Source organism: Sardina pilchardus, chromosome 23 (genome assembly GCF_963854185.1).
Source record: "Sardina pilchardus chromosome 23, fSarPil1.1, whole genome shotgun sequence".
Taxonomy (NCBI): Eukaryota; Metazoa; Chordata; class Actinopteri; order Clupeiformes; family Clupeidae; genus Sardina; species Sardina pilchardus.
This window is the reverse complement of record NC_085016.1, coordinates 18,626,013-18,637,467: the sequence shown is the minus strand read 5'-3', so window position 1 is coordinate 18,637,467 and position 11,455 is coordinate 18,626,013. Positions and strand designations below refer to the sequence as shown.

Genomic DNA, 11,455 nt, shown 5'->3' with positions numbered 1-11,455 from the left:
TGTAAAGTTACAACTTAATTTAAAACAATTTACACAAATTCCACAACTTTTTTACTGTTTTTTTGTTTTACAAACTTACTAAAAACTTTGTTTTTAGTTCAAAAGCACAACTCTTTGTTAGGACAGGTATGTCGGACAAGGTAATAGTTGCCAGTGATACTTATAGAAGAAGTCCCGCACACTACGTGTCCATTAAGCATGTAAAAAACCCCCCCATTTATTCACAATGTCAAAACTAGGTTTAAAATGGCTTTAAGCTAGGGCTGCAAAACTCATCGATTTTTAACCGAAATCACAATTAGCTTCTCAAAGGATGCAATTTATTAAAGAGAAATTTGGAAAACTTAACTGAAGTCTGGAAAAAAACATACTGCAAATCAAATCACAATCACAATATCTGTCAGAGGCCCCCCCTCCTACCAAAAAAGGTGTCCCCCTCTCCCCTACACCATTCATTCTTCAAGGTATATGAAGAGTACCTTAATAAGACTAGAAAAGCACTCAGAGAGCGCAGTGTTTGAATCTTTTTTCACCGACTCTCGCTGTCTCTTGCTGCATAGGTCACCCGTTTGCACACTCCACACCAAAAAACTTTATTTAAAACACGTTATCTGTGCCTCTAGACTCCTTGCCTCTAGACACAACGATCAAGATGCAAGCAGCCTAGATTACTTTGTTAGGCTACTTCCTCCTTGGTTGTCATAAATTTGAACCTAAACTATTCAGATCGCCACCACATACCGTGTCATTACACCGCCAAGTGAAAATTAATAAACGCCTCCTGAATCCAGACGGCAAAACAGGTCATTTCAAACCTTCCCCAAAAATTTCGATTCAAAATCCATCCATTACTCTTTGAGTTATCTTGCTAGCAAACAGACAGACAAACATACAAACAAACAAACCCCAATGAAAACATAACCTCCTTGGCGGAGGTAAATATACCTTGTGTGGGTTGCATCCCACACAGTAGCCTCACAGTAACAGTGGAGATGCCCCACTCTGTTGTGTCCAGTGCTGAATCCAACTATGTCAGATCCCCCAGGTATAGCTGGGGATGATGGGCTCTATTTGTGTTAATGAACTGCTGGCTGATAACCTGATTGATTTATTGATCTCTTTGTGAGGCACATTGACAAAGAGTTTTCTGGCTGATTATCTGTCTTCTATAATGTTTTTAAACAGCCTAACCAGACATGCTTAAATGCCTCGCCTGCTATCCAGCCACGTTTTTAGCAAAGGAAGGTTCCGATCCGTCCAGCGAATGTTCTCTTCGATGGTCTCCAGGGCCCGTTGGATCGAACGCAGCTCGGAGCCTGCCTCAGTAGGTAGTGACCTAAAGAATTTGCGCACCTGTGCATAGGTAAGACAAAAGTGTAACAGAGAGGAGAGAAGATGGTTCCCACACCTTGTTAAATGTTGACAAAATGTAAAATACAATTTATGGTTAAGGTTTGGGATTGGATTTAGTGGATTTACCTGATAAGTCTATGTGCAGAGTAAAATTTCCCCCAAGACCCATAAATAAATGAGTGTTACCGGTAGTTTAATTCTAAATACATCCATATAATTGACTTGAGTCAACATTGTCACACCAAACCCATAAACGTAGAGACTACGAGCACTGTGTGTCAAGAGGAAACTGTATCCATAGCAACTATGTAGATCTACATCTCAAAGGCAAATTATTATGAATGCTGGCCAGTATTTGACCTCCACCACTTTCCTATCAAATTCAAAATGTACTGGTGCACGGAATACGAGGAGGACAAAAGCGGCCGACCAAATTCAATTGCCACTGTAACTATACAAACAGATGTACAGTACAGTATGCCTCTCTGAACCAGATGATGTCAAACAGTGCTACAAACATTGTCAAGCTGGCATTTTCTTGCTAACACTAAGGACACATACCTCCTCCAGCATCTCCTGTGTAGAGTACTGATCTGTCACACCGACCACCAAGCGTGAAATGGATGAAGAACCCAAATCAAACCTGAACGAGACAGATCGAAACACCATGAAGACGCGTCAAACTGTTTGCATGCTTATTAGTAGAAAAAAGTGTAATAAGCGTTTAGCTCTCCTCAACTATACATTTTAAATTAAAACCAATGTCACCATAAAACCAGAAATATGAATACCAGTATACTCACTTGCTAACCAGCTTGTACCAGTGAGCCCTTGTGAAGTTCCAGGCGAGTTTGAATCCTTTGGGGTTTCTACTGATGGTTACGAGCAGGGAGGTCAGGTCTTGTGTTTTCAGGACTTCTCCCTCCAGACTCTTCTCCAGCAACCTGAATACATCACACAGATGAGCCTCTCCCACGGGATAAAACACTAGGGCCTCCGTGTTACCACATGCTAATCATGTCAATATATAAGCACATACAGACACATTCAGTGAGAAGTCAAATGGTGTTATTCGGCAGTGTGCAGAATTTTAACCGTCACTTTAATATCAACCCATGGTCTCAAAATGGAGGTGAAATGAAAACGTATGGAATCTTTCTTCCAAGCTTCTGTAGTGATGCATAATAGAGTAGGGCAAGCTTGCATGTACATTTGCGTTTGCATTTTGCATTTTGTGGTGCGAGACCCACCACTGGAGCTTGTCGACCAGAGGGGTGTAGGAGAGGGCAGCTTTGATGGTGCTTCTCTCTGAGGGTGACATGGAGAGGAGGTACTTCTGCAGGAGGAAGTCCCAGCCACTCTCACCGCGAGCCCCCTCCATGAACACAACCAAAGTCACATCGCTAGGCAACCTGTCGGAGACAAAAAATAGCTATTATTTTCCAGTCTGCAGCCACACAAGGCTATTGAAAGCTGGGCAGAGCTGACTTGAGCTTGACTTTTATTCTTTTTCTTTTTCAAATGAAATGAACCCCCCCCCCAAAAAAAAACATCAGTTAAATCCTGAAGCAATGGCATGCAAACTGAAATGAACACTACCCCACATGCCATTAATAATATAGACATGACTAAACAAAATTATTTACAGTAATTCCCCGCATATAAGCTGCATTGTGTATAAGCCGCAGACAGTCTTTTATGCAAGTTAAAAGAAACAAAGCCATATTAACACCATATTTACTGCCCCCATGTATTAACCTCATAGCTGAAGAAATTTAGCAAAATCAATATATAAGCTGCGGCTAATAGTCGGGAAATTACGGTAGGGCTTATTAGAAAACTCCATGCGAGTTGTGGTGGTTGCGGTAGGTGAACGGAGCTCCCACCTCATGGTGCCATTGGACTTGGTCCACTGCTGGAAAAGCTGCTGTGCCGTGGTCACTATCGGCGGGTGACGTCGGACACAGCCGAAAAGGAGTAGGTAGTTCCGTAGAATCCTCTGGGACACGGCCCCTTTGTCACTCCACTCTTGTTTGTCAATTAGTCCTCGGAACAGGTTCAGTATGTAACCCTGTCACCCACACACACATTTACATATTTTACTTAAGATTTATAGAACACATTTATGACTTGAGTGAGCGTTACTACAATACACAGGGTACTGACAGACCATTAGACGTGGGTTGACCAGACCATCGCACAAGCACCACATCGCAAAGGTAATCAATCCACTTTCTGTTTTGCATGACTCCACAGAATGCTTTATGACTATATGTACTGTAAGTGCTGGCCTAGAAAGAGAGGCCTTTTAAGGCTTAAAACCAGATCAACATACTATGTGTTAGGGTAACTGACATGGTGACAACGCAGAGAGCTAAATCCACCGGTTACACTTACTCTAAAACTCTAAATACACAAGGTTCTGGCTTTTCAACCTTATTTAGGTTACATGAAATAAGTTAAAGTGGCGCATGCAAATGGTAATGTAAATGTAGCCAGCAGCACATGTAGTAACATTGGCAGGCTCAAACATGCGGAGACCTTCATGGCGTTCTCCAGCTGCTCCATGTCCCGTTTCTCCATGAGCTTGTAGAGCGGGACCAGCTCACTGAAGCCTTGCGTCACCGGCATGACCTCCTGCTCCTGGCTCAGGTACAGGGTCAGCTCCAGAGCTTTGTCCAGGGGCACCTTACCTATGCTACATCAATCAATCAATCCCAATGTTATTTATTTCACTTAGAGCCTTTTCGTGCAAACGAGCAGTACGGCACAGCAAAGAAATAATCATAAATACAGTAAACTTTTGGATAAATAAAAAGAGAAAAGCAACATGGAGGAATAAACAAACAATGTCAGGAACACTCTGCAGTAAGGGCTTTTCTAATGTCATTGGTAGTGGTAGTGTGCCAGTGAAGAGGTTGTACATGCAGCCATATAAAAACTGACTGTCTGATGTATGAATACTGAGTGGTATTTTTGTTTAGATAGGAGATTCTTAGAGTCTATGTTGTTCCTGCCATTCCCATAGGACAACAGTACATACGCACCTGTGTAGTGTCCCAAGGGTGTTACATGCCAAGTGGTCAATTGTCTTAGTTTGAATTCTATAAAGTTAACGACCGTGACAAAAGGTGGGTCCTCCTACAGTTAGATCAGTAAAGGTGGTATGGTAGAATGCTCTTGCTCTCACCTGACCAGCTGGAAGATGTTGTTGATGAGGCTGGCTCTGTCGTTGCTGCTGAGGGCCGTGTGGTTACGCTGCAGAAGCCTGATCAGAGCGTCCCATCCCCCTGCCTCGTAGTGGACGATGTAATATCCTCTCATGTCCACGTTGAACTTGATCCACTCCACCTCCTCCGGCAGGTATAACACATCTGTGGGAAGAATGTCAGGCCACAAAATCCCTTCATGGTGGATTCTGCGAAAACTTTGAACTTGAACTTTGAGGGGAACTTTAAATAGAGAATGATATTTGAGGAAAGATCCAACAGAAAATTGGATGTTCTCTCTAATAATAATTTAATCTAATTTTAGCGTTGGTTCTGGCTGTTATGACATTTTCAAAGGAATGAATCCAGTAAGTTCACATAAGCTTGTCCCAAAGTAAATTACCATTTTAGTCTAAAGCTCAAATTGTGGCATTTGGTTTTATCATCAGAAACTGATGAAGCTTGAAATGGATAAAATGCAGGTTTAGATTAAGCCTATAATGACAAAGAACATGTCTGCGGGCAAGAAGATGAAAGTTTAATATATTTGGGATTTGGGAATAAAGCTCAACCTCTCCACGCTGGTTATATGCTCACACATACTTTTAAGTTTAAGTATACTGTATAACGCAGATATTGGGACAACTAACCATCGAAAAGTGGGCACAGCACAAATAAGTGTTCAGTGCACACTAGCAGTGTACTGACAGAAGTATGTGGTTTGAGACAGCCAAAGACACTGTACCTTTTCTGGTCTTCAGCAGGAATCTTTGTACAGTGCTTGAGTGACTGGTGATGTAAGTAAGCGGAACTTGCCAAAGGAAACTAGAAACAGAGGATAGAACAGTATAGGGGGTTGCATTTTATAATATTCTTGTAATTACACACACTTCTCAATAACAACATAAAAGAACTTCAGGACCCCATAAACTACATGGGTATATTTATATTCAAGAGATATGACCACAACTATAAAATAACCACAGCTTGTTTCAATATTCACAAACATTACCTTGACATCTTATCAGGATCTCCCCCTTTCAGATACCTCTGCTGACTCAGTCTGACTTCTCGACCTTTGACCTCCACAGTAATCATGGGAAATCCCTCCTGCAGGGTCCATGTGTCCATGATGGCTTTCACATCCAGCTCATCTTGCATGAACCATTTCTGTTAAAAGATTAAGTTGTTCTGATTCATTTGTGTGTGATTAGCAGTTGATCCACGGCTCCTCTTGAACATTTGTGATCCAGTCCCACTACACCCTAGCCCTGGCTCATTTTGATAAAAGTTCCATCTTGTTACTTTGTCAAAAACTAGTGAAGCAACTCTCCACTCTTACAACAGTGACTCAATACAGAATGACAGTTCTCAGTCTACTGTAGTACTGAACTTGGCTTGGAAGCCAGCCAAACCTAGCCCCACCCACAACATTTCAGATTGTGAAGTTCGGCCTGGAATTGTTCCATTGAGGAGCAACTATACCCGAACCAGAGCTGTTCAGACCAATGAAATTGTTTGAGCAGGCTTTGTACGCTAAAGGTACGCTGAAGGTACACAAGATCCCGTTTACACGTAGGAAAAACGCATATATTTCTATGTGATCTTTCGTTTACACGAGAATTGAAATCATGAGAATCACTGAAAACAATTATTTCTAAAAAGTCCAGCCAAAGTGGTGATGTGGGAATTCTACGACTTCACTTTTGCATATAATCTGTAGGTACACGAAATACATTATACAACAAAAGTGCGTGGTATTACATATTGTTACATAGGTTGTTACACTGTACTTCATTATGTAGATATACTGGAACAAGAATCCCATAAAATAAAGTAGTACCAAAAGTTTTGTGAATACAGTGTATGTACTGAAATGTTTTTTTGTGAGTAATGCTTATGTATCGAAAAAAAAATTGTTTGTATTTAAAAAGATTTTGTGAGTAGCACGATATTGAGTATCGAAAAAGCTTTTACTGGTAAAGGTAGGTACTGTCAAGTCCAGCTTGTTCTCCATGAATCGTTTCTGTTCTCACATTCTGGACACGACCAGTGACTGTGATCATCTATCTAAACACTTTTGATTGTGAAGCCAACTTACAGAGCGCTCAGTTTCAGCTCCACTCTTCTTGCCTCCACCACAAAATCCATCCAATTTCATTCTTCCCTGATCTGCATCATCAGAATGACAGACCTGAAATAATAACAATCAAAACAAAGATGTCAGATGCCAATGAAATGGGGTAACAAATACATGCATTGCACACATAAAAACATCCTTCCTAAAACCAAAATATCAAAGTGCAACATCACTGCCAAAACACTATACATAATACGATCAGTAAATTAATTTACATTACTTTTACTTTAATATACTATAAAGAACAATGTGTACAGTATAATTAAATGTAAATGTACAGTGAAGAGGACCCTCTCCTCTTGATTTGAATAAATGTAATGGTTGTGAAAATCAGGATGTTACATAACAGAGTCAGTAAAGAGGTGTTGCCATGTTATATGCATTTACAATGTATAGGCTACTATGCATTTCCCCTTACACTGGAGAGGCTTTCCCAGAGGTGGGCATTGACTGTGTTCTGATAACTGTGTCGCCTCAGGTATCGGATGATGCCAATCTTAAACCCCTCGGGAGTCAGGAAGTCCCTGAGCATGTGCAGAACACACGCACCCTGAACAGAAGGAAGTAGGAAAGAATCATCAACAGGGAAAATGTGTGTTTACATAACATGTTTTTATGTTTCATTTAAAGTTAAAAAATAAATGATATTAGCTATCATGCAGCCTATTTTAAGGATATAGACTGTGAGCCTAACCATATTTTCAACCATATTTGAAAACAATTCCATAATCAATTACTTGTATCAGCATAATGTAGAGTAATACTAGTCTACAGAAACTAAAATGGAAAAGGGGGGAAAAAACTAGAGAAGTTTGTGACTAGTACACAATAAATTAAAATCCTGAACAAAGTGGAACGCTAAAGCGGAACCAAACATCAATGTTTGTGGGGAAAACACCCTTCCAGATTTTAAATACAATTTCCAAAGGCTGATGTCATTCAATGTGGCCTCAGGAAGAGACAGTAGAGAACTACCACGCTGGAAGAAAAATCTGCTATAATGTTTTTGTAACAGAAGTCCAGGTGTGAGGTTCTCACTTAACTGTAAAGCACTTTGAGTGCCTTGATAAAGCGCTGTATAAATGTTCTTGTTGTTGTTAAAATAAGATGGACAAGAAAACCACAGGGATTATTTGTTGAACTTGCTCTTATTATGGCTTTTTTGGGAGTGGCGTGTTTGTTTGTTCATACCTTTCTGTAGGAGACGTCATCAAACATCTCTCTGATCTCGGCTGGGTTCTCCACAGGGGTGGAGATGGGGTGAGACGAGCTCAGGGCGTCCACCTCCATGGCCTGGAAGCACTTCCCCAGAAAGTTGTCATTCTGATCAGAACAAAATAAATGTGTAAAAAATCTCTGAATTGGACAACTTGTGATAGAAAATGTCAGACACAGAAGTTTGGTCAAACAATGGACAATGAATTCTGGTAACTTCCAGCAGTTATTGTTCTGTGCCCTTAAAAAGACTTGCTGACAAACTGACATAAGTTATAATCATTCATGATTGTTTATTCCATGTTTAATGCAAATTAGACTTCAATTTAGACTCTTCATTCAACAGAATATTATTGAATAATAAAACAAATGAAAATGGCATTGCCAAAAATGATGGTGCCCTTCACCTGATACTGCCACAAGCGTTGCGTGACATTTAGAGACTATTACTTCCAACAAACAATTTCTGTAGCTCTGAATAATACTTCTGCATCTGTCAACACGTGGTTTTGCCCACTCTTCCTGAACAAACTGCTCTGCTTTCACATTTGAAGAGTGCCTTCTGCAGACTGCATGCTCAGTCACTAGACCCACAACTCTAGCAATGTACTGTCCAATCTAATGATAATAATAATAATAATAATAATAATAATATTCTCATGTGGTAGTTATAGTATTCTTTTCTTGGATGCATTCATATTTTCATTTGTGAACATAGAGCTGATGCGACCTGTGACCTGACAATATGCATTTTAGCCAATTTCAGTCTGGCTTTTTAATGTTTTCTTTCAACAGTCCTCCAAGGAGCCTTACTATTGTCCAAAAAGTGACCAATGGTGTAATCAGACACTGATGTACCTTGAAGTTCACCTTGGTTTTCTTTGGCTCTTCCAATCTGCACTATCCTTTGTTTAGACTGGAGAAAATGTTCCCCTTACAGCCACATCCAATGAGGTTGGCTACAGTCCCATGCAGCTTAAACTTGTTAATAATATACAACTGTAGTCACCAGAACATTCTTGGTCTATAATTTTCTTTCTGATCCCCTTAGGCAACTGTTTCCTTTCATTTCTCTGGTCCATTTAGGTGCACACAATGACAAAAAACTGCAGAGAGACTACTTTTCTCAATTTAAACAATCTGCATGAAAAGAATGAAAAATCCAATACAACTGTAATACTAATTTAGGGGAAGGGATAATGTATTGTCTGCCGGTAATTATTGGAAAATAAGTTGTGACAGGATGAACAGATGAAAAGGCAATACTACAGTTAAATCATACCACTTGCAGCTCTGGGTGGGTTATGTCAACGGACATAAACTCCATAAACTTGGCAAAGCCCTCGTTCAGCCACAGGTCATTCCACCACTGCATAGTCACCAGGTTGCCAAACCACTAAACGGAAGTAACAGAATTTATGACAGAATTAACAATACAACCAGTAACTTCAAAATCATTGTGCGTTTAAAAACACAAAGTAAAAGTGTATCTTTTTATACAATTACAATACAATAATATTTTACATTCTATAACAATATGGCAGTTCTTACCTGATGGGCCAATTCGTGGGCAATGACTTTTGTTATTCCCAGTTTATCTGAAGGTGATGATTTCTCTGGATCAAAAAGGAGCCCTGACTCCCTGTACGTTGTCAGACCCCAGTTTTCCATGGCACCGGACTGGAAGTCTGGGATTGCTGCTAGATCTGCAATCATAACTATCAGTGGTCAGTACGATTTTGAACGTTCAAGTCAGTGTGATGTAATCAGCAATGATGACTTTCACTCATACCTTGTTTGGGAAGAGGATAAGGGATACTGAAATAATCATCATAAAAGTCAAGGAGCTTCACTGCAGTATCTAAAGCATACTCCGCCTGGTCGATTTTGTCAGGAACAGCATACACTGAGATCTGAAAATAAGAAAAATAGAACTCTAGAAGCATTCAGTAATGAGGACCACACTTAAACTCAAACATGCAGTTGAACATGACCAAGGTCAAGTACATAAATGCATATTGGTATACATTTAAGTACATGTACATTTATGTTCATGACTTCGAATTCACTTTGACACCTATCTCTGATAATTAGAGGATCTAAAAAGAGACAGTTTGCAAACCTCAACTCCATGCTCAGTGGTCTTCCGAATGGAGAGGAAATCACACACGATGTAGGCCACCAGGTAAGTGCTCATTTTAACGCTGGTGTCAAAGTAATCATCCAAGAGACCTCCTGGCAGCTCCACAGTCTTCAGCTGAAAAAACACAATGCTGAGTGACCCAAATGTGAAAGAATGAAACCACTTAATATACAGCAAGTCATTCAATAACGTAAACAGCACTGTTAGTTGCATGATATTGGATAATGTGGGCCTACCTTGGGCATGTTGGACACAGCAATGTGCCTGGCTTCTCTGCGTACACGTATGGTGAAGTTTGCTTTGAAGGCAGGCTCATCAAAGCATGGGAAGGCTTGGCGGGCATGAGTGGGCTCAAACTGTGTTGATGCCATAACCCTGAAACAGTGCTCATTTTGTTACATTTACAAAAGCAAATTCTTCCACTGAAACCTCAAGTAGCCTACATTTAAAAAAAAAAACTTGGCCATAGGATGCAGATACAAGTGGATAATATTCTTGGTGAGCTTGGTAAGTTTCAATTTGTTTCTGGGATATGTATCATGAGTAATAGGCTACTTACCTTGTCTCTCCATCCTTAGTCTTGTATGATCCTTTATAAAATCCATGAAAACTCTCAGAGAGGTCAGCTGAGAATTCTATACTGAGCACATGCACTCCCCTACTAATGATGTCACCTGATATAACAGCAATTTGCTCGAAAGCTGGGTAATCTAAAACATTAAGATTTCGATGGTGACCTGATGACAGGAGAGTTGATCTAATGATGTGGAGGTCTTTGCTGTGAAGAATAATCGCGCGAGTTTCCTCTTGCACGTCTATTTGTATCTGAACAATTCCCGTAAAGTTAAGAAACGTAAGATTTGGATGAATAAAGAGGTCGTAATGTAGCGGGTTAACAGTTTCTGGTAACCGCATTTTGCTCCATGGAAAAGGCGATTTACTGGCCAGTAGTTCTTCTTCAGCTGAGCGGACTTGACAACATACAGCTGGTGTGAGTGCACAGCACAGTATCAAACAGAGACGTAGGCCTAACATGTTGAGAAGAAATAGATTGTACAAGTCTCTCGGTTTGTGCTTGGTTAACTAAATTACGCGTAGGTTTTCACAGAATAGTGCAACAATGTTTCTTCGGATAGCCTACCTAAAGTATTGAACAGCCTACCAGCAAGACACCGGTAGCATACAATAGGAAGCAGGAGTTCATGCGTTGATAAAGCAAAAGTAAAGTATTTTTGGCTACAGATTGGCATATTCTAGCGAACACCACAGAATATCCCATGAGGTTAGGTCTTCAAGGGAGAAATGTTACACAATTTACTCATCGTGTCGGATAGTCCTTATGTTGCACGACTCACGAGAAACAGAAAGTGAAAGAAAAAGCAATGGTAGATTTAT

General features: G+C 40.3%; 1 protein-coding gene across 1 annotated transcript; it reads right to left on the bottom strand.

The window, feature by feature from the left end:
- Positions 1–36: 36 nt before the first annotated feature.
- On the bottom strand, positions 37–11,433 carry erap1a (endoplasmic reticulum aminopeptidase 1a). Its single transcript, XM_062527200.1, has 18 exons — positions 10,620–11,433; positions 10,297–10,435; positions 10,040–10,174; positions 9,710–9,830; positions 9,469–9,623; positions 9,200–9,313; positions 7,894–8,025; positions 7,121–7,252; positions 6,664–6,756; positions 5,575–5,732; positions 5,308–5,387; positions 4,544–4,727; positions 3,895–4,051; positions 3,240–3,424; positions 2,604–2,765; positions 2,157–2,297; positions 1,915–1,996; positions 37–1,353 (listed from the first exon to the last, which is right to left on the bottom strand). Exons 1-18 carry the CDS (start codon positions 11,093–11,095, stop codon positions 1,201–1,203), a joined length of 2,799 nt encoding a protein of 932 aa, XP_062383184.1. The 5' UTR covers positions 11,096–11,433; the 3' UTR covers positions 37–1,200.
- Between the last annotated feature and the right edge of the window lie 22 nt (positions 11,434–11,455).

What these genes read in the sequence shown, in the direction of transcription:
- erap1a (XM_062527200.1), bottom strand. Translation starts at nt 11,095, where the DNA reads ATGTTAGGCCTACGTCTCTGTTTGATACTGTGCTGTGCACTCACACCA. An exon ending in ACTAAGGATGGAGAGACAAG is followed by an intron (nt 10,436 to 10,619) that starts GTAAGTAGCCTA and finishes GCACTGTTTCAG; the next exon opens with GGTTATGGCATCAACACAGT. An exon ending in CCCACCCAGAGCTGCAAGTG is followed by an intron (nt 8,026 to 9,199) that starts GTATGATTTAAC and finishes TGTTCTGATCAG; the next exon opens with AATGACAACTTTCTGGGGAA.